The 23,288-nt window shown below is 40.0% G+C and overlaps 1 protein-coding gene across 2 annotated transcripts in view; it reads left to right on the top strand.

Annotated features, from left to right (window-relative positions):
* The window catches only part of pcxb (pyruvate carboxylase b), a 327,945-nt gene that overhangs the window by 13,107 nt on the left and 291,550 nt on the right, over positions 1-23,288 (top strand). Inside the window, exons 1-9 of one of the 2 annotated variants that reach the window (XM_028606108.1) lie at positions 1,824-1,959; positions 4,010-4,146; positions 7,142-7,235; positions 7,847-7,937; positions 10,456-10,621; positions 10,985-11,130; positions 16,165-16,282; positions 17,948-18,015; positions 21,080-21,163. In XM_028606108.1, coding sequence (XP_028461909.1) covers positions 4,011-4,146; positions 7,142-7,235; positions 7,847-7,937; positions 10,456-10,621; positions 10,985-11,130; positions 16,165-16,282; positions 17,948-18,015; positions 21,080-21,163 — 903 coding nt within the window. In that variant the 5' untranslated portion in view covers positions 1,824-1,959; position 4,010. Of the gene's footprint in view, positions 1-1,823; positions 1,960-4,009; positions 4,147-7,141; positions 7,236-7,846; positions 7,938-10,455; positions 10,622-10,984; positions 11,131-16,164; positions 16,283-17,947; positions 18,016-21,079; positions 21,164-23,288 lie in introns of those variants that run through there. The other variant, XM_028606107.1, reaches the window with a different exon arrangement.

Genomic DNA, 23,288 nt, shown 5'->3' with positions numbered 1-23,288 from the left:
TGTGTGTGTGTGTCGGTGTGTCTGTGTGTCTGTGTGAGCGAGACACAAGTGACAGAGAGACGGAGGAGAGCAGGGAAAGGAAATGCAGAAGAACGTGTTTTAAATAGCGTTTAAAAAAATAAAAAAGGCCGGTGTTGATAGTGAGGCGCACCGCCACACATTAGTCTGTGTGGCAAACACTGAAAATATCAAGACAGCATATTTGACAGCATGACTGTCAAGAACTCTGCGTAGAGATATGTCATCCAACTGTTCATTGGACTTTAGGAACAACAGGCTTTCTGTGTTTGGGTGTGTTTTTGGTCATTACATCAGTTGTTTATAACTTAGCATTCTGTATGGATGGAGAATCATCACTGTGCACTATTTCAGCTCAGGAAGTTTGGTTCCTCTGCAGGCCACAGTGTCTGGAAGATTTCCAGTTTTAGAAGATCAGAGAGCATTTTAGATTACAGGCCTCCTCTTAGATGAACCATCATTAGGCTACTGGTTGCCTGGTAATATTTTCTGTACATATTATGTATGCACTTAAATCAGTGCATGCTGGTGTTGTGACTGTTTTCGTAATTGATTATGTTTCTGCAAAATGTCGCTTTTTTTAAAGAAATTGATGAACTGGTTTCTTTTTGACACCCAATACAGTTTGGCTTGATTGTAGTAGAGCTGTTCAGTTTTGATATAATATCATTACAATATGTACCTTATGATAGGACACTAAGTGATTGTATTATTTAGTTAACCTATTATCTTTATTGGGCCTTTAAGGATGAATAACAGGTTTGTGAACTCACTTGACTAGCTGAAAGGAATAAGCAGATAATTCCACAATGTTAATACAGTACATAAATTTATCATAGACCATATCACTCAACCTTAAAATACTTATCTGGTATGAAGGTTGTAATTTAGCTGTATTGGAGAGATACGGTCAAAGGAGGACACACAGGTAGTATTTGACCTATTTTTGCAAGTCTGCTGTTGTCTCTCTGTTGTATTCAGGCCCAGGGAAACCGTATCGGTTTCGTAGTGTGACACTGTGGCTTTTGTGTGGATACAGGATACTGTTTCAGCTTGAGCTTCCACTGCATACAGTCTTCAAACAGTCCCAGGGCATTCATTGGTAGTCTCAAAGGTCATTTGTTCTTGATTCACTTCTTTGTAGTTAATTCTTCATTCATTCATTTGTCCATTTACCAATAAGTCGCACACAATCATATTAAACATCACTAAACTAAAACTAAAAAAGTTCCCACTGTAAAAGGATATTCTGAGTAAAGATATTACCTTAGCCCTACTTGCTTTATGCCATCCAATCTGGGTGATCTGGTATCTCAGCAGTCTGTCTCACGAGACGTGTTAGCAGACCTGTTTTATTGGTAATAAATAACTGTCTAAATGTACACAGGACATATGTGGTCATTCACCTTTTTACGTGAAACCCTGCAACCATGGGTAACAAACAGGAAGTACTTGGGCATGATGTGACTTAGCTTGAGAAGCGGAGGTTGTTTTTTTTTCTGTCTGGGTTAATGTTACCATGAAAAGTTAAAAGTTTGGAGAAGATGCCAGCACTCATTGTGATCTGAGGCTTTTTGGATAAATGTCTAACTTTTGTTTATAGTTTAGGATATGACCTTTTGTAGATGTTTTTGGACGTGCGCTGCTTGAAGTGTATAATAAACCAAACCTATCCTTAAATATAACTTGACAAATCTGTTTGGTTTGGTTCATTTCATTATTTTATGTGCACATTTCCAAGGAGTGGCACTTTGTCAGCTTCGTTGTGCTCTCTGTTGACTGCATTGCTGTTGTTTGACCACAGTGTGGCAGCAAAGGACTGGTCAGGGAGGTGTAGCCTTGTAGTCAGACCAGAAGAAGAAGCCTTTACCTCTGCATCCTTCACTCCTAAAGCTGCTTGTTTACTCATAGTGAATCAGCCACTTACATCAACTTGACAAGGTAGTTATGTGTCATTTGTATACCTTTTTGTGTACCTGTGCCATTCACATGCAGCTGTGGCTGGGTGCTTCAATTTAGTAATTGAATGTGTTAAGGGGATAGTAAATGCAGCCATCAAACCAAAATGGCATTGTTGGGTACAATGAATGGTTTGTTTGTGTGTTTTGTTCACTGAACAAGTTGACTTTTTCATGCGATAGTTAGTGATGTAGTCTGGACAATGACTAAGGCACTTAGGAAACAGGAAACCGAGCTCAACTGAGACAGACTTTGGAGTATTTTATTCAGTTTTTAACATTGATTCATGTACAGCAAGTGTATAACCCATCAATCACCCTAGTTGCTAGCCCTGTGGACAGATTTGTTTGCCTTTGAAAGATAAATAACATCGAGTTTGTTTCTCGCCTACAATTATTTCTCTGAATGGGACTTATTAGGGGCAGTGTGTATGCTTTAATCATAGTTTGTATGCTTGGATCTGAAATTTCTGGGTTAGGAAAAACACCCTTAGTTAGTTAGCCTTCATTTTGTTGTTGTGATTTGGAAAAAAAAAAAGGCACCACAAACACACCAGAAGCTTGTTGTCTTTAATTTGACACACCTGCCGCTGATTGGTAGCTGCTAGGCAGAGCAGCTGCTGATTGGCTTTCTAACTCCTGTCTTCCTTTCATGGCAGTCTAATAATTAATCAGCTGTGAGCTGTCATCCCAGCCTGACTTTTCTTTACACTTTTTCTCTCTTTATTCAGTTTTACTAAAATTGTCATATGAATGTGTTTTTGAATTCATAAGCATTCTATGTGCTTTTTTATATAAAAAAAAATGCTTACAATGTATTCAGTAACTAACCAAAGATATGTAATGGCTTCTGAATCACAATATTTGGTTGAGTCATTAATACGTATTTAAGGGCTAAAATAATAATAGGGAGAGACACCGCTATAACAGCCTCACAATAAGGTAAGGCAACTTTTATTTAGCACATATCAGCAACAAGGCAATGCAAAGTGCTTTACATAAATCATTAAAGAGCAATTAAAAAATAAAATAAAAGCAAGCTAAAACAGAATAAGACCGGTATTAAATACAATACAGTGCAGCATTGAAAGAAATAAACAATTATTTGATTTAACAGAAAAGTCTTTAGCCTTGATTTTTAAAAGAACTGAGAGTGGACCTGCAGTTTTCTGGGAGTTTGTCATATGTGCCGCATAAAAACTGAGTGCTGTTTCTCCATGTTTAATTCTGACAATAGGAAGCGATTTTTTTCTAACTTAAACAGAATAAGATCGCTTCTATATTCCCAGCTATTATATAAGCAAACTGACATGGGTCAAGTTGTTTATCTGCAGATTGTATTCTATTTTCAACAGTCTTTTCACAAACCTTCATAGCAACAGAAGTCAGGGCCACATTTCTCAAAATTATTCCTACAGCTTTTTTGTTATTAGTATCTTAGCATCCTCTATCATCCAAGATTCCTACTTAATATCTGCAACACCAATTAAAATGTTCGGAGACTTTACCATCCAGTTGAAAGGCACACACAACCCTCGGCAACAACTTAATAGGGCTTGGCTCTTAAGTAAATTTAATCTCACTAAACAGGGCTCACACCTCCCTTGTTTAATCACTTTCAAAGCATTCTCATCCTCTTACCATTTTCCTTCAAGCATATTTTTTTCCACCTGAGAAGCTGAACTTAACAGATGGTTTCTACGTAGAGATTGTAAGAAAGTATGAGTTGTAGGTTTTGGACAAGGCATTGTTTGTTTTTTTTTCTTATAGATTTAATGCCTTCCAGCCAGACTAATTGGCGTTCTTTTTGTTGAAGAACCAACATATATAATTTCTCATATTCTGTAGCACTTGAGACAGATAATATGTTGGATATCATGTCACAAAAAGCATATATTAACTATTTCTTGTGCATGTGTTTGTAAAAATGCACCCATTTCCTGTTGCCTCTTCCCTTCACTTATCGCTGTTAGGTTTTAAGTGTGTATTGAGACATTGTGTATGTTAAACATGTCCTTGCTTTTACCTCTTAGGATGTTGAAGTACACTATAGTCCGAGGCGGCCTCGGCCTGTTGACCGTGAGGAGGGCGTGTCTTTCCCCCCGCTTCACCCACTCTGCCCCGAAGACTGAGTATCGACCAATCAAGAAAGTCATGGTGGCCAATAGAGGTAAGAGACCCCCATCCAGGTCCTTACAGTACTAATTCACCACTGAAGAAGACAAGTAAAGCAATTCACATAGCACCAATAAATTAAATACATTTTAATGTGGTTTCATTTATAATGTAAGAAAGTTATGACATGTTCAATCTTCTCCCAGGCAAAAGAGCTCTCGGACTCTTTTAATATGTAATGGCCAACATTTAGTTTGCCTTGGCACATGCTAATATTTAAGCACACATTGTATGTGGGTGGCTGCACAAGATAGCTTTGTTTGCTTTAATCCAAAAGCCCTGAATATTTTTTTAAGAATACTGGAAACAGGTGGCGCTGCAACCCCAATTCTCACAGTACACTAGGAAATTGAGTTTGTGTGTGTGTATGTATTAAACTGTTTTTGAACTGAAATAAATTTATAGGTGTTTTTCTCCACAAAACAAATTGAACCCACCACTAGGCAATTATACTTGTTTGTTCCTTTCTAAGCAAATATAAATGGCCATTAAGGGTGGGGTCCACATTACTGGCATTGAGGTCTGAATGGAAATATAATTATAGAGAAGCCCAGAGTTTTCTAAACATTAAGCAGTCACCATTATGGTCGTCAACACGCAGCATAAACATGACTGACAGGCCCTGGTAATACTTGTAATCACCGAACCCCCTCCTATCAATGCTAATGCTGTCCAGAGAGGCCGTCAGTGTGCAGTTAAAGTGACTCTGTCAGGTGACCTGCAGGATTTAAGTGATAAATAAAATGCATTTTATTCCAATTGCTTTTTAGAGCCTTCCATTCTATTCATTCCTGTGGGCATATTTATAGTGCTTGATTTGGTCCAGTGTTTCATTATTTGAGATTATTACACGGCTTTGTTGAATACCAAATTCTGATTGGTCAATGGCAGCGTTCTACGGGCGGTTTTTTTCTGGATAGCAGACTGCTACTATGTATGGATGGATGGATGGTATAAATGGACTTGCATTCATATAGCGCCTTTCTAGTCTTCCGACCACTCAAAGCACTTTACTCTTTTCTCAAACACCATGGAATACTTTTCTAACAATTTTTTAATATAGCCTATTTGAAGAGCACCAAACTTCCGGTTCATGGTAAATGGCTGAACTGTCCCCAGTAAAGAAAAGAAAGCGAGAACAAGAAAACAGTGCAGACGATGCAAGAGGGGTTAAAAGACACAAAGAGCTGGGCGACAGAGAAATCAACCTACAGTAATTGAAGAAGACAGACATTAAACACGAAAAGGAACACGGTATGGGCTACGGCAGTGTTTAGAGACTGGTTAATTGAAAAGAAAATGCCAGCAGACTTTGACAGTTATTGACGCAGTTCCAACTGTAGAACGGACTATTTTTTTAAAACAATGACATGATTTTTTAAATCAATACTTTGTCAAATTGATTTTCTTTCAGAGAGTAGCCATGTCCTGCCACATCTTGGTCCTACATCACCCTTTCGGGGTTCATTTTGCAACAATGACCCGCTCGCTCTACATTATCCCTTACTTGATTGTTGCCTGGGTTTCCAATACCATTCCAATTCTGAACACGTGGTACTTTGTAGGCCTCCTGCTGCACATAAGTCTGCAATACGCATATGCGTGCATACATTCAAATACTGTGATTCAAATAGATTGTGGCCTCTGCCACACTCACACACAGCAGGGCTTTCCGTTAAATCTCTCTCCTTCACATCAGCGTGATGCAATATCAACACCACATTAGAGTGTGTGTGTGTGTGTGTGTGTGTGTGTGTGTGTGTGTGTGTGTGTGTGTGTGTGTGTGTGTGTGTGTGTGTGTGGAAGAGACTGGACAATCATATCAGCCCAGATTCCACTTCACCAAGCACACCTCCTGTCTGCCATTGCTTCTCTGAACTAATATTCTCCTTTTCCCCACCTACCTCCTCTCTTCTCCTTCCCTTTGCACTCATGTCTTTTTTCAGCACTTGTCAGATGTGATTTTCCTCTGAGCCCATTGCAGTCTTCATTTTTGCCCCATGTGCCTTTGCTCCTTGTCGCTCTCTTTTTCTGCATTCCTTACTTTGCGTCCCTCTTTTTTTTCTTTCACTGCTTTTCTTGTCTATTCTACCATCTTTCGGTACTTCAATTTTTTTAAAACCTTGTGTCATTTTTCTCTTGCAATGTTCTTGTCTAAACTTTTTGTATTTCCTGACCTTCCGCTCTCTAGATTTCTCACCTTTAATCCATTACATTTTATCTGTCCGACTCGTCCTTGGTCGTCTCTCATATTTCCATCCTTTTTATTTTTCTACTGTTGTCCTCCAAAATTCTTTGTCTTTATTTCTTCTTTTTTTTAACGCTCTTCAAATGTTTGAATGCTAACCCTTACAAGCAAGAACAGCTCATCTTACTAGTTTCCAGTGACTACATTCTTTTCTCCCTCAAACTGTGTGTTGCTTGAAAAACAAGTATTTGGCTCCAGTGACAGCAAGATAAAAGGCAGGCAGTGTTTGGGTTGTCTAAAGCTGAAATTTTACACTCTGTATTCTCAAACCTTAGAAAAAACAGTGGAGTTATTGCACTCTGTTGTTATTTTGCACAGTGTGATGAAGTACACCAGATGGATTGGTCTTGTTTTCACATCTCATGTATGGCATAAAAAATTCAAAGTTTATTTTATTCTCTCAGTGGAGGCATTTGTCGCAAAATAGGGCCAATGCTACAGGATGTTGATAAAATCATAGAAAATGTGTGCTTTTGAAAAATAGATGATGAAAGGAAAGACTAACAACTACAACCTCCCCGCTACACACAATCTGCTAAACTGTGGATCACAAAGACTCATTTAAATAATAAAGAGAATAAAAGTGGAGAGGAAGGGCAAAATTTAGGAAGGAAGGGAAAGAAAGGAAACTGGTTGGCAAAATATAGCAAAGCAAAACACCGATAACCTGGCTGGTGAATTAGAAAAATGATCACCTCCTGCACCATCCATACATCACATATGTCTTCCTCTTTTCTCCCAGGTGAGATTGCCATCCGTGTGTTTAGAGCCTGCACCGAACTGGGGATTCGAACCGTGGCCGTCTACTCTGAGCAAGACACTGGACAAATGCACAGGTACTGAGCTCTGCCACATTGGAGCCAAATGGGTCCACGCAGGTTTAGCGTAACCAACAGATGTCTTGGTGAATTGCTGGGCTGGCACTGCTGGATATCAACCATGAAATGCTAGCAGGTGATTAGAGCCAACAGCAATTAAAGGAAGCTTGGGATCATTTCTCTCCTATGCCAGAGCTTTGGGCCAGTTCTTTGCTTTTCACTTGGTATTAAGTGAAGACATGAGTATAATCGTATCGACATTCCAAACATTCAGGTAATTGCGCTGCTTCGCTTACATGCACCAACATCCTAATTTGCCTCACTGTTAGCTTTTTCTACACCTCTGTGAGTTTTTAGTGTCTCCCGTCTTTTTAAATGCCTTTCACTGACTAGTGCATCTTATTGTAGGCTCGCTCATTCTCCATAACACAAACCTATTGGGCGCTAATTTGAATAATTAAAAAGGCTTTTCTTTTGACTTAATAGTGGTGTCTCCTGAGCTTGGATATGCTGTTATGAGGCCTTAATGGTTGGGCGCTTAAGAGCTGGTGCACATCTGTGTTTTAGTTTGCTTCTGCTGTCCTGCTCCCATCACACTGACATCAAACCCTTTGACTGTGTTTTCACAGGCAGAAGGCAGATGAGGCTTACCTGATTGGAAAAGGCCTGCCACCTGTTGCGGCATACCTGGACATTCCTGACATCATCAAAGTAGCCAAGGTAACAGATGGTACTTAATAAAGTGGTTCCCCCACTGAAGACTAACACTACCGTTGTTTGCTTTACCTGTAAACAGGGAAGCGTTGCTTTTACGTTTGAACCATGGTTTCCCCATTATGGTTAATACCACTGTACTCAGCCTGTTGGAGTAGTTTTAATGCATAATGACTCCTGTGGCCTTGGAAGAGCAGAAAATATCCCTTGTGATGTCATTAGGGTTTTCTCGGCTTGTGCTTTGAAGAATGCAAATTCTCATTGGCCAGCCAGTGTTTTAAAATCTGGTGGTGTGGACCTTCAGAGACATGGGCGACGGAAGATCTAACAACTTGACTCATAGTTGGGACTAGAAATACATATTTTTAAATGTCATTTGCAGGTTGCCCTTTTATGAAAGCAATACTAATTTGGTACCGCAAACCTTTTTAATTCTCATCTGCTAGAATGGGGGGAAAAAAATGGGTTTTAAGTATTCAAGGAATTCATGAGAGCAGCTTGCAGTGTGTCGTCATGCATCGGCTCCATCACACACCGAGAGGTGGTGCAATTAGGACAGATTTGGTTGAGAACAGTGTAACTCCATGTTCAAAAACATAACTAAGCTGAAACAAGCCATACCATTTGTCTTTGTTTGAAGGCTTTTACTTTTGAAGTAGTTTCTTGAATTAGCATGAAAGGGAAAGTTTTTCATCCGGTAGGCAATTAACGTAGCTTAGCATAATAATAATATTCTAATAAGCTTTACTAACACTAGCACTTTTAAAAACAAAGTAACAAAGAGCTTTACGTGATTGTACAAGGATTAGGACTGGAATCAGGGAAACAGCTTACCTGAGTGTTCAAAGAAAAAAAAAAAAAAAAAAAAAAACACACCTATCAACACCTCTAAAGCTCCCTAATCACCATGTTGTATCATTTATTTAACCGAAAGCAGCATCCAACAGAAAGCCAAAAGTAAAAATGACAAATTTGTAATTTTAGGGAGATTTACATGCAACTGTGTTTCCTTGATGTGTTGTACTAGGTATTTTTTTTTCCAACTTGACTTGAGGAAAAAACCTTCTACCTTCCTGTACTTTGAAACTGTCGTCGATGAAACTAAGCCAAAAAGTGACAATCGCTTTTCATTCCTTTCTGTTCAGTCTATATTTAGCTTGGTTTAAAAGAAGGAAAAGTCAACAAACTTTTCTCCGTCCATCCCTCGAACACCTGCCCCGTGTTTATATCTTCATTCCCTGTTTCCTTCCCTTTGCCCATTGTTCTTTGCCTCCACTTTTCCTCTTCTTGTTGCTGCTGCCCTCTACCATTTCCCTCGTTTTTTTCCAATCATTTTCTCCCTCATCTTCTCTCCCCCACTTATCACTGTGTTATATCAGATCGGCTCCTTGTTACTGCCTTTCCCTCCCTCCAGGATGTGCTGCCAGTTGTTCATTATCATTTCTCTGATCAATCTCTCACAGTTGATAATTTTCTGTGTGGGCATGTGGTCAGTCAGCCAAGTCGGGGAGCCTCCGCTATACAACGCATTTCTCAAAAATCCTTCTGCCTATCTGGGATCCCAGCCACCCCATGCCAGCAAAGCTGTGTGTGTGTGTGTGTGTGTGTGTGTGTGTGTGTGTTTCTTATTTTTCTTTCTGTTCTTTTCTTCTTCTCTCACATTCAGTGGATGTGTAACTATTCTTCACACTGCATATCACTCTATTAATGTGTGACCAAAATAACCATTGGTCTCTGTCCCAGTGCCTTCTGTGTGTGTGATGTTGAATTTTAAAATGTGTCTGCTTGCAACTGTGGAAGCAGGAGTGTAGGATCTTGCTTGTATGAATTTGTGCCACCCGTGTGTGTGTGTGTGTGTGTGTGTGTGAGTGTGAATGTACCTGCTTGTCTATATGCACTTGCTGCATTTTATGTGTGTGTGGATCCATGCCTCCTCTGGCATGCCAGTAACAGCTCCCTTAACAACGGGACAGCCCATAATTATAGTCTGCCTCGTATCCAAGAGCAGATGGCACGTACTGATCTAGGGATGGCTCTATCCGTCAGGCTCGGCAGCTTGTGTGTGTGTGAATTCTCAGTACCTTCCCCATGACCCTCAAATGATCTGTGCCTGTCTACTCACTCACTTTCCTGCTGGTGTCCATTGAGTAGATGATGATTAAGGCATTTGCAACTAAGACAGAATGAGAACGTATGAGCCCACAGTCTCTTTGGTGTAAGTGACACATCCTTTTCACTGGCCAGCAGACAGTGTGTGGTAAAGCATGCCGGTTAGTGTGAGTGTGAGATTACTCTTTATTTCCCTCCCCAATAGTCGGCCAAATGTTAACCGGGCCTCCACAGTGGCTCTGTATTTACAGAGCGCCTGTTGCTTACTTTGGCCTACATTTCCTTTCTCTGGGTTCCTCTGGCAAAGTGTGTGTGTGTGTGTGTGTGTGTGTGTGTGTGTGTGTGTGTGTGGGGTAAAGTCAAACAGGTACAACACACAGAAATATAATGAATGTATCCCTCTCTCACTTCTTAGAACAACAATGTGGATGCCATCCACCCAGGCTACGGTTTCCTCTCCGAGCGGGCAGACTTTGCCCAGGCCTGCGCAGACGCAGGAGTGATGTTCATAGGACCAAGCCCAGAAACTGTCCGCAAGATGGGAGACAAGGTGGAGGCTCGTTCCCTGGCCATCAGTGCAGGTATGGAAGGGGATGACTAGCAAAAATAGGATGAACAATGTCAGGAATGGTCGATTCGAAGAAAGGAAAGTCATAAGTGGAACACCTGCTATAATGTGTCATATTATATTACATCATTTATTTTATTTTGGTAATATCAAATAATTGTAGCACTGAGACCAAGACAAGATGATTGTTTGCATATTTGTGCTGCCTGTGGTATGGTTGGTGATGGTGTTTCTCAAAGTTTACACCAAATTCGCCATAAACTCGGGTGCGTCTTGTCATGATGATGACTTATTTCTATAAAGTACAGCATTCGGAATCTTTCAAGTCAAACCTTTGTCACTGATGTTTCCTTTCACTCTACCCAACCCTGTCCAGGTGTACCCGTGGTCCCAGGAACAGAATACCCCATCACCTGCCTGCAGGATGCGCAGGTGTTCACCCAGACGTACGGCTTCCCCATCATCTTCAAAGCAGCTTACGGTGGAGGTGGTCGTGGCATGAGGGTGGTCAGAGAGTACGAGGTGAGCCCGCCAGCCACCGCTGAACACGGTCACTCCTGTGAGAGCTGTAATTTAACAGCTTGCTAACAACCTAAATCTTGTCCTGACGTGTGTCTAGCAAAAAGAAAAACAAACACAGCTTGATGGCTGGCCAACCCTAATGACACATTTTGGTTTTCATATTCATTAGTTTTCTGTTTGTTTTGAGTGAAGGTGAAATTTAGTGGAAATTACAACCTGGACATTTATCTCTCAGGCCGCCAATCGTCCTGCGTGTTTCATTGTGTGTACTCTGAAATTGCTTCTGTCACTTAGCGAAGCCAGAGTGAGGCTCATTCTCCTGCATCAGTAGAGGCCGTTAAGAAAACCATGTCTTTCAATATTGTAGCTGTCCAGGGGCCACTTTTCTAATATGCATCTCAATGTAAAGATGATCATAAAACCCTTTCCACCATGAGCAATCCTTTTGAGATAAAATACCCTAACATACAAAATACAAAGCTCTACATAAACAAATAGCAATGATGGGCTGTCACAGTGATGATCACACAACACTGTGATGTAGGCCATAACTGGACTTTTTGGGTCATGTTACTCTATAGTTAATCTATTAAACAATTTTAGTTTTGCTGTTAAATGATGCTAATATGAAATTAGATTAATCCTATCTAGTCAACATGCCACTTTTCTTATCTTTCAGTTTTTCATCACATCTTATTATTTTGCCTGTAATAGCTTGTGTATGTATTAGGGGTGGCACGTTTCACAAAACCTTTTTTCCATTTTTTCTTTAACACTCCAGAAATATACTTCAGCATATGATATTTAGCTTAATTACCCACAATGTAGGATACAGTATTAAAAAATTAGTTATATCATGTAATCATGCACAAACTGAATTTGACTTGACTTGAAGCACATTATTGGACCATCTCTGAGGAAAGCTAGGTGAGGTTTTGATACAGCAAGAGGGAAGACCTGGATGATTTCAACATGCTTTTCATTTATTTGGCAAAAAAAGGAGAATGTGTATTGCCATCTACAGGAACTTATGTGCCTTTTTAGCACACGAAGATTGAAATATTAAAGAATATCAATTGAAATAACTTGCATTTATCAAACTGCCAACCTATCCTTATCCTTAAAAAGAGAGGAACTCTTAAAGCTCCATTTATTTATTTTATTTTTTTTAAATAAAAAGGAAACTTGTTTTGGGGAGAATAAAATGACTCTAGGCTGAGTTTTCCTAGTAAACTTACCAAAAAAGCTCAGGATGCTGCAAATGTTGGTATAATATGAAAATGGCTGGTGGATTTAAGACAAAAAATAATATATGAATGAATCAAATTTGAACATGTCTGTCAGTGGCTTGTTGATCTTTACATTGTTAGTTAATTTCCTATCCTGGCCTGGGACACATTTATACAGTTTGATAAAGTACTCATTGGACTGTAACTTATCATTGCACTTAGAATAACGAGTGTAGCTGTCCTCAATTCCGGTCATCCTGTACGTCTCATCTCCGTTTTTTCCTGCATCCACTGTGTGTGTGTGTGTGTGTGTGTGTGTGTGTGTGTGTGTGTGTGTGTGTGTGTGTGTGTGTGTGTGTGTGTGTGTGTGTGTGTGTGTGTGTGTGTGTGTGTGTGTGTGTGTGTGTGTGTGTGTGTGTGTGTGTGTGTGTGTGTGTGTGTGTGTGTGTGTGTGTGTGTGTGTGTGTGTGTGTGTGTGTGTGTGTGTGTGTGTGTGTGTCGCAGAGGGAACTGATCAGCCCCGCCTGCTGCAGAGAGCCGACAGGATTGAAACGGCAGCTGCTTCAGCAGTTTTAGAGTGAAAAAACGCAGCGTGCATTGATGTTAAAATGTATACAGGTTGGCAGCACGGTCAGAAATGTTTTGCATGGTCTTTCGCTGTACGTTTTGTTGGTAACTTGTCCAGACCTCTTCTTTCGCGTGAAAGGGAAACACGCTGTCTGAAGTCACATACGGGCATGAGGCTACATTGTGCATGCGTTGAACCGTGCGACGCACACACATTCCGAACCGAGACAAGCAGACCGAACGGTTCGGATGTTTTTTCATGAACCGTGCCACCCCTAGTATGTATGTATTTGTATTGGTTGTAAAATATCGGGTTTCTGATGAAAGTCTCTTATAGAAATAATAATTTTCACCTGTGCCAACTGTCGAAGCCTATGCGATTAGCCACCTTTTTAGATTGCAGGCTTGCTCCACTTTTTCGCCAACATCTACTTCAAACAAGAACAGGAAGGATCAAGGCACACTTTGTCTCCTGTGTATATAGTCCAGAAAACCAAAAACTAACTGTAAGAGGCTAAGTGTGGTGATGGTCTGGATATACAATGCTTCTGTTGTTTGTTTCATCTATGTTGATTATGCTATGTGTTGATAGATGAGTTTAGATGAGTCTAGTCACTTTAAACATATCTATAAAGCTGTTGAGCATGGACAGCCACCAGCTGTTCACTCACTGCAAGTGTTGTGTTAGGAGATGCTTGTGAAAAATTCTGAATGATGTTGGATTTTAACCTCCAAGAAAAACACTCTTAACCTCTGTTGCTTGTTATTGGAAACTGGGCCAAGCAGGTCCAATAATACTGTTTAAACCTGCAATGGTTCAATAATAGGTTAATTTGGATTTATTGTACATTATTAATGGTAGAATAAAAACAACAGTGTCCACAGAACATCAATACATGAAAAAGGGTTTATTTTTCTGTAGTGGACGATTTTATCCAAAATATGTGTTTCAAAGGGAAAATGAAGTCCCGTACGCCCATAGACACCAGGAAGTGGCAAGTTGTCACCCCTTATTATTTTAATCGAGGCCTGGCAGCAACTTTCTGTCTCATACCAGCAGTAGTGGGGCCACTGGAAGGGGTGTGTGTGTGTGTAGTTGCTGCCCATGTGAACGTGGGCAGCTCTCCCCCAAACCACCACCCCCCCACCCCCACCCCCCTGTCAGCCTCTCAGGTTTGACCATGTCAAACTTTTTCAGCAAGCAGTTGGTTGTTGTCCATTTAGATAGAAGAGGGCACAGATCAGTGGTGAATCAGAGCTGCACAGAGCATTGCCACCTCCTCACCCTTCATGGCTGGTAGCATTTACGGTTATTTATGTCTTCTTTGCTTCGGCTTTTAAAAAACAAAACAAAGAATATCTAAAGTCACAACGTATAAGGTCATGCAAATCATCACTAACTTTCTTTTCCTTCCCGAAATACCAATTCCTTTCAAATGGTTATCCTCACTTTCAAATTTAAATATGTGCAAATTAAGATGCTTCGGTTATTAATTTCCTTTGAACGGTTACCATATTATTGGTAGGGTAGCCCTACTGGCTGTGACCTTTTGATCCTGATAAATGCGTCACATTTGAAACGACTGCTCTATGCCAGCAACAGCAGCTCTACACCCTAACTCACTGATCCACACAAGGAATAGCAGTGTTGGGTTGTACTGTAGTCATTGAGCCTCACAAGTCCGCAATCCATTGGAATGTATGACCTTTTCGGAGTTGTACTCCAGTCTAATTAATTAGCTGTTGACATTTCTAGTTATTCAGTTGAGTCACAGGGGCCTCAGCAGCTCCAGCTAGTATGATGTGAGGAAATTGTAAAGAGGTTTCTTTGCACTGTTGGGACCCCAAGCAACAATGCGTAGGTTGCCTTTTTATTCCATTAAGGCCAGCTCGTTGGTCATTTGTATGCTGAATTAACAAGATAACTATTCTCAACACAATGTAGGATGAGATGTGTATGTTTACTGAAAAGCAAGGCAGAATTAAAGTGCCAGATTTTTGCTCAGAGAATGGCGTGATGTGCTTTCCCAAAGAGTAAAAGTAGAAGAGAACGGCACGTATCAAAGCTCCAGTGGCCAAAGCTGACAGACGGCCTGAGCTGATGTGGAAGGAGTACAAATGGAAATCTGCGAACTTTGAGTCTTTCAAAAGTCTTTTCTGTCAATTACAAAATAGAGGTGAACCAATGATTTGACAACTTTACTTGGTGTGTGACTTTAAATTCCTTTTCCCAATGCTTTGTAGATTCTTTGACAATGGGGAAAAGGAACAGAGAAATTAAGATTGCACCGTTGACAGGTTGATGTATCGTCTAATGTACGACAAATTATCAGAAACAAAGGTTGTGCTTTTCTTGTGTTCGTAGAATTATAATACACAATCATGATTATGTAGTGTATGTGTAAATCACTGAATATCCATCTCTGAGTGGCATGAACAGTGCATTGCCTTTTTTTCTTTTTTTTTATATACCATTTTGAGGCCTCCTTACTTGGTCTGGTAGGTTTGGTACCAAACCCTAACCTTGATGGCACTAAATCTTCATATTGGTATCCTTCATCTGGTCTGATCAGATGTAGGACCTTCCAGGCACTGACATTTTATTTTTATTTATTTATTTATTTTTTTTATACCTTGGTACAATTTCTGGTCAATCTCTTAAATGGATGCTTTCCATTCATGCTATGTTTTGCGCAGTTTTCTGAGAAGCTAGTTTTGCCTCCAAGAGCATCTTTTCTCAAGGCTATGAGATGACAGATGAGGATGGGCTGGAGTACCCTCTCCTGAGGCTTGCTTGTGACTCACTCTTTCCCCAATAGAGGAGCCTGGATGGGCTGGCAGGGCTGGCCGGACATCACAGACTGACAAACACAAATTGTGTCATGACCTCCAGCATGCTCGTTCGTGACCACAGCCGGGTCCGAGTCTGAGATGTCGTGTACAGCCTTGCTCCCTAAGGGGTTGTAAACATTTGTGTCAAAAGAAAGGGGGGAAAAAAAAACATACTAAGAATACTGCACAACACCACATGTGAATGAAAAGACAATACAATAGATAACAACATAAATAAGTTATACTAAATAAAACAGACCTGATGCACAGATGAAATGACATTTGAAATATAGTCTGTGCTGCACCAAACCCTTAAACCATAAACATTCTTTGCTGTGACTATCTTGCTTCGGAATAGCCGCTCTAACGCAGACATGTATGGATTTTGTTTTTCCTCGTCTGTCAGGAACTTGAGGAGAATTACCAGCGGGCCTACTCTGAAGCCCTGACGGCTTTCGGGAACGGATCTCTGTTTGTTGAGAAGTTTATTGAAAAGCCAAGACACATTGAAGTACAGATCCTCGGTAAGTGCATTTACGACTTCCTTTGTGTTTGCATTGAACGATGCGTCCGTTTTCTTTTGTGTTTTCGAGTTTATGTGAATTGATCCAAGTTCATTAAGAAAGCTAGATGCATACAAGCCATTGAACTCGGCGGTATTGCTCAGGGAGAAAGAGAGAAGGCTGAACAATGAGTGTGAACGAGCTTTCTTGGCCAGCAGAGGATTCTCCTCCAGCCGTTTATTTCTTCTCATTATAGTGAACGTAACTCTACCACTACTCACTCAATATTGTAGAACTGACATTCAACAGGAAGTCTGTCTGCAGTTTGAACATTATACTGGGCAGATACATGTGAATGTGTATTTGTGCATGCATGTTCCAGTGTACTGTAAGTTTCTCACGTTATCAGGTTCGCATCATCGGTCTGTGGTTTGGCCCCGATGTGTTTGTGTGTTGTCTGTGCCTGTTTCAGCGTCTACCTTGTTGTAGTTCTCCGTGTGTGTGGTCACTGTGATTAATTACTGTCTTTAGGGTGTGCAATGGATTTTGTGAATTATCTGTTAAAAGCCATAACCAGTATTACCAGGGCACCTCATGTGATTTAGAAACCGTCATGCCGTCATCTTGCAGTTCATCACTGTTGCCGTCTGTGCTCATCAATTTTGAGGCATGTTAAATTGTGCGATTTATTATATGGTAAATTAAAAAAGTAAATTGAAGCACAATAATATAAAGAGAGAAACAAAATGCAAGCAGAGACATGTCATTAACTCGCATCATAAATTTGCCTGCTCTCATTTACCCTCTGACGATAGTTGTTAAAGCTTTCAATGTGAGGTTTAGCTGCTTTACAACCTTTTTTCTATAACTTATAAAGTTGTGGACTGTTGATTGGACAAAACAAGACACTTGGAGATATCACCCTTTTCTGATGTTTCATAAACTAATCTATTCATTGAGAACATAATTGACAGGATAATCAATAATGAAAATACATGTTAGTTGCAGCCCAACGATTTTAGATTTTAAGATGTGCAGTTCTCTGTGAAATGCCGAGAACACAACTTTTGTTATACAATATTTTGTGGGGGCTGTACTTTTTTCATTATCACACATTTCTCTGGCCAGTCTTTTGCTGGACTTGTCGCACATTAAAGTATTTAATTTTAGTAGGCCTCTTCTGAAGAATGCATCATGTTTTTTTATCCTCCGTGTCCTCCTTGTCAACTGCGTGGGGGTGGTGCAAGATCATGGAAGGCTTGTATCATGTGGACATGCTGACTTCATGGGGGAGACAGAAACTACGCACTATAGCTTTAAAGTTGTGGGTTGTAGCAGCAGTCGCAGTGAGGGCCTGCATTTCTGACACTGAATCCAAATTATGATGATCTCTTTGGTTGCCAAATCTGTAAACCTGCCACCGATGGACATGTCTCACAGTGAATTTAGGACTATTGAATGCTTCTTTCACTCCTCCTTTACTCAAATTCAACCAGACTATTCAACCCACTCCTGTTCTCTTTATACTCCTGATTATCTTGTAATTATCTTTGTTCATTTAATTTTCTCATCTCTCTCTCTCTCTCTCTCTCTCTCTCTCTCTCTCTCTCTCTCTCTCTCTCTCTCTCTGTCTCTCTCTCTAACTGTCTCTCTCTCTGTCTCTCTGTCTCTCTCTTACCCCCCCAGGCGATAAATATGGTAATGTCATCCACCTTTATGAGAGAGACTGCTCCATTCAGCGGAGACACCAAAAGGTAAAGTCCCCATTTAAAAATTCATCCAACCCCAATTTAATGTTTGTAATCTTCATGGCCTTTCTGCTGTATTACCTAGATTAGCATGAAGTGGTTGGTGGGCGGGCACAGAGATGTTCACTCTGTGCCCGCCCAAGTCATTTTTGGAAGTCCAAGTCGAGTCTCAAGTCTTTGAGCTTGAGTCCAAGTCAAGTCTAAAGTCTTTGAGCTCGAGTTCAAGTCAAGTCTCAAGTCTTTTGCCATGAGTCAAGTCTCTGGCCATCTGATCTGTCCCTAACACTGTATTGTTAAATCTTATAAATTCAAAGTATGTCTGTAGCTACCATCCATACAGTACAGTATCAGAATCAGTTGTAGGATAACTTTACGGGGTCTACTGCAATGCAATCTGAAGAAACACAAATTAAGAACTCTGTTTCAATTTCATAACTGTATTTTTCAACATTTTGGTATCTGCACCAAAGAATACTTGTTTGTCTGTGTTACTAACTGGCTGTAAAGCCCAACCTCTTCATGCATTACATTTTTTAGTGTTCGGAGTTTGAGGGAAACCTCTGTATTGAAAGTTAATACACCAACCATGGTGCAACATACTTTCCGTATTGCTATTTAACAACAACCAGGTGAAATATTAACCTAAGTCTGTCACATCATATAGATACAACTATAAAGGTACAATTTGCCTGTTCCCAGCATTAGCGCAACACTTTGCAATGGTAAGCTTGTTACCTGTGACGATATATGCTAAATGTAACGTCTCTTTCACATTAGCAAGTGACTGACCTATCTGGGTGCGTTTTGAGATGCCTGAAGTTCAACATTGTTGATCCGGCATCATTTCTCTTGGTGCCACACACCTTGCATGTAGCGGTTCGCTTATTGACACTGTTTACAAAGTCATTAAAAGCAAAACTAATGACAAAAAGCACAACTCCGGGAGGACTTGGTGTCGTCATAGTCAATGCATTTTTTGATATGTGAGTGCGTGCACATAGGCATAGCGTTACGTTGCACATTAGGCAAAGGGCAGGGTGACATGCAGCTCGTCATACGTTTCCCCAATGTATATGCGCCAAAAAAAAAATATAAAAAAATGCATGAATGAATTTAGATTTAAAAAACAATAATTGCATGAAAACATGTTTTTGACGAGTCTCGAGTCTTTTGGGTCTCAAGTCAAGTCTGAAGTCACGGTTTGTGCGACTCGAGTCAGAGTCTCAGACTCGAGTCCCCATCTCTGGGCGGGCAAACAAAGATCAGAAGCAGGAGTCACAGTTGCAAGCAACGCTGTCTACAGAATATACAAAAGGCTGTATAGTGTTTTATTTCCCTTTTTTAGGTAACCCTGAGTACCACATGAGAGGGAAAATTTGAAATTGTCATCTAGTCACTCAATATAACAATGCTTTCGTCAGAGGAAGCTAATTACCTTGTGTAATATTTCATTACATATTGTCACCTCAAAGCAGTTTCAATCATGTTTTTTTTTTTTATCACTTTCTTCCGTTCCTTTTTAATCAAATTATAGATGATAATCATATTAGAGGCTCTGTTCATGCCATCGCTGCTGCTCTTTGATTTTGTGAGACTTAATCTGCCTTTGCCCTTAATCATAAATCTTTTTGAATTTCAGAAACAAGAATAGTTGCTTGTTGAAATGGATTAGGGATGGTTGAGGCGCTGATAAGATTTTTTTTTTTTTTCTCTCACTTTTGTCTATGTCTTGGAAGTGCAATTCATACTTGGAGAGTTTTTTTTTAGGGGTGGATAAGATTCGATAAAACTCTAAATTGAGTTCTTGCGATTTCTTAGTTTAAAAAAAAAAAAAATCTGTTGTTTTGAACTGGATTCAATTATTTCTTTTGGATGGGTTGACTTGTTTGATGCAGTGGAATGAAACCGATCAGCCTCCAACATGAACTCCACCCACCCAGCAGCCGTGACAAGACCAAATGGAAGGCTTCAAATGATTCACTATCTGTTTTGCTGACGCTCCAGTGACACATACTGTATCAAACTGATGGCTACTGCAGGAAAAATGAAAACAAATTTATAGTACAGTATTTTACTAAATGTTAGTAGGAAGCTAACTAAGTCTGTGGTACTTTTACTGTTGTGAACTGAGACATTTTGAATAGTTTGCTACAGTTTTGCTCACTCAGTTACTCTCATCAGCACTGTTTTACCAAAAAAAGCTCTGATAAGCTCACGGCAGGTGAACATAATGGAGCATGTTCTGCATTGAAAAAGACTGCACTTAAAATGTTTTAATCTAACATCCGTTAAAGGGGTAGTTCTTATTTTTTATTTATTTATTTTTTTAAGTGTGGTTGTATGAGATATTTACCCATATTCCGTGTAATACACCTACAGTAGATGATATATATCCACCTAAAAAAAACGCCCACCTGTCAGAAAGGACTGTCTGGCGGCAAGGCGAAACGGAAAAAATATTGTAAATATAGCATTCACTAAAACTGATATTGATTTACAGTATTTAGGTGGTTCTATTTTTAAGTGGCTAAAATGTTTAGCTGGTGCCCCCGTCCACAGCAGTACAATGCTTAGCTTCCGTGCCTGTCCTCCTGTCTGCTTCTCCAAACTGGGGACTATGGAAAAGTAGCTCCTACAACCCCACTTTAAAAAATCCAAACAATACCTTCAAATATAAGGGATGTAGGGTAGCATAGCGTGGCTTTTCAGACTACTTTAACTATTGTGTGTTAGCACTGTATGAATTTTAAATTAAAATGTTAATGCTGTGGCACATTAATATGATTTGAGGTTTGATGTGTCAAAAGCAGCACTAATGTCCAACGTAATTTGTGCATTTCCAGCCTCGATGTCAGCCTAAATGAATAAAAACTGACAAAATGTTTTAGTTTTTATGCAGATGCTACCATAAGTGTCAAAATGAATTAATGACGCTGTTCGAGGTGCAGGATCCGTACGGGTCGATCCTTTGGGTTGAAATATGTAAATATCATTTTGACAGTTTATTGCATTTGTACTCATAGTGCTGTGGTCACGGTGGCATTATCAATAAAATCCTATTGTTTTGAAGGTTGTGGAGATTGCACCTGCTTTCCAACTGGATCCTCATCTGAGAGACCGACTCCACGCTGATGCTGTCAACCTCGCCAGACTGGTACGTTTGTGTCTTTTTGTCAGCCACAAAGCTTGTTTTGATTCTTGCTGTTTCTTCCCCCTTTTTTATTTCAATGTCATACAGGGATTTCCCCAAGGTTTAGATCAACTAGACCATTTAATTTAATCAGGGAAAATGCTCCTGTATGAATGGAAAGATACAAAAAAAATTAAGACCGAACCCCTACTTAATCATTAAGCGTACAATATGAATAGCCATGAATTAAAATAGTGGTAAATATTCATGTGACGGCGCTATGATAAGGCAGCTTATTCACTAGGAAGCAGTAATTCCTCTGTTAAGGCAGGTATGAATTTGCAGTGTTAAACAGTTTTGAACACTTGTTAAATAAGTTGGTAGACTTGAGGAGAAATTGCTCACTAACTGAAAAAGCTTTCCTGGCGAGGACACTCAAGCATTGGGTTGTTTTTCGCAAGTCTGAGCAAATTCCCAATGCTATCCATTTTTCTGCTTATAATTGGTTTGCAAAACAACTGGAGTTCGTCCCAGGAATTTGAATGCGCTATCTACCTGTGATTCGAGTGAGGGTGCCAAACTGAAAATGAAAATGCAATTTGAAAATAGATGTCAACAGACAGTAGATGCAATTCTGGAAATGAGCGTTTGAACAGTTTTTGAGTGCAGTTGTCGAGGCCCATTTTATGAATATTGTCACTAAGTGTGCACTCTTTGCCTAGGTACAAAAATGCAAACGCATTCCCTGCAAAGTGAAAGCTTGCCTTGTGTTTAGCCTTCTAAAATCATTCATATCCCAGTTGATCTGGCTTAAGCGTTGCCGAAAAGTTGGCTCAACTATGACAGCATCACTTAAAAGTCAAGCCTCATCTCTCAGGAGATTTCAAGTAATGGCCTTTTCAGGTAATGGCCCAGTTGAGGAATGGATAGAAGTGGAGAGGGAAGAGTGAGAAGAGGAGGATGGAGACAAGGATGGTGATTTGCTACAGAAATGACCTTGATGATACTGATGTGGTTAAATGAGAGTGAGGGATAGCAACTTTATGCGAGACTCATGATGTGACCTTGCTTCAGTACTGATTCTTTTTTTTTTGTGCAGTAATCAAACCATAGCATCACCCAGCTCGTCCACTTAAAGTGACGAATCACGTCTCCTTGTGTGCGTTTTTAAAAGGGGCAGGAGCTGCAAGCTCTTGCCCATGACTTTTCTGTGCATCTTTTCTCTCCATTTGGAGCAGGAGACTGATTTCATTCTTTAAACTGCAATGTGTGGATGGCCGTTACCAACAAGAGTACAGCATGCATGCACGCTCATGCACACACCCGTTTACTATTCTTGAGAGGCCCTCGAGCACCACTGCAACGTGCTGTCGGTGTGAGAGCGCTTACTGTTGTGGTTGTTTGCGGGATGATTTTCTCCTGTTTCCAAACAATTTTAGTCGTTTGGAATTTGCCGCCAGATTTCAGGGTTTACTTTACATTTCATACATACAAACTTGGTATTATTGCTTTTTATAAATAACCTATTTAATTTCTTGTCAAGGCTGTGTGCTCCATCTCCAACTAAAATGTACAAGATGTACAACAGGGAAGCTCCTTTTTTGTAAATATTAAAATAACTTATAAAGACATATATGTTCAATTATATTTATATAAGACACATATAATTAATAGTTTAGAAGATGATAGTCTACAGCAGTCAAGTACCCCCTGAACAGCACAACATATTTTTCTGGATGCTGTGCCATCACGGTCTGATTTAAAAACTGAAAAACACTTGAATGCCATTTCATTCATTACATTCATTATTATAATATAATTATTTTAGGAATTATGCATAAGAAAATCTTACCTACCCCCTGCAGTACTCCAAAGCATCCCTACGGGTTCTATTACTCCCATTTGAGAAACACTGGTTTACAACAATAATGGACAATAAACGGCCGCCCACTTGGCTCAGTTGGTAGAGCGGGCCACCATATATAGAGGTTTACTTGACGCAGCGGGCCCGGGTCGACTCCGACCTGCAGCCCTTTGCTGCATGTCAATCCCCCCCCTCTCTCTCCCCTTTCCTTTCTAAAGCTGTCCTGTCAATAAAGGCCTAAAAAAGCCCAAAAAATAATAATAATAAAAAAAGACAATAAACAAA

The sequence above is a fragment of the Perca flavescens genome, chromosome 19, assembly GCF_004354835.1.
Source record: "Perca flavescens isolate YP-PL-M2 chromosome 19, PFLA_1.0, whole genome shotgun sequence".
Classification (NCBI taxonomy): Eukaryota; Metazoa; Chordata; class Actinopteri; order Perciformes; family Percidae; genus Perca; species Perca flavescens.
Note: the sequence above shows the minus strand (reverse complement) of the source record. Positions and strands in the feature narration are given on the sequence as shown.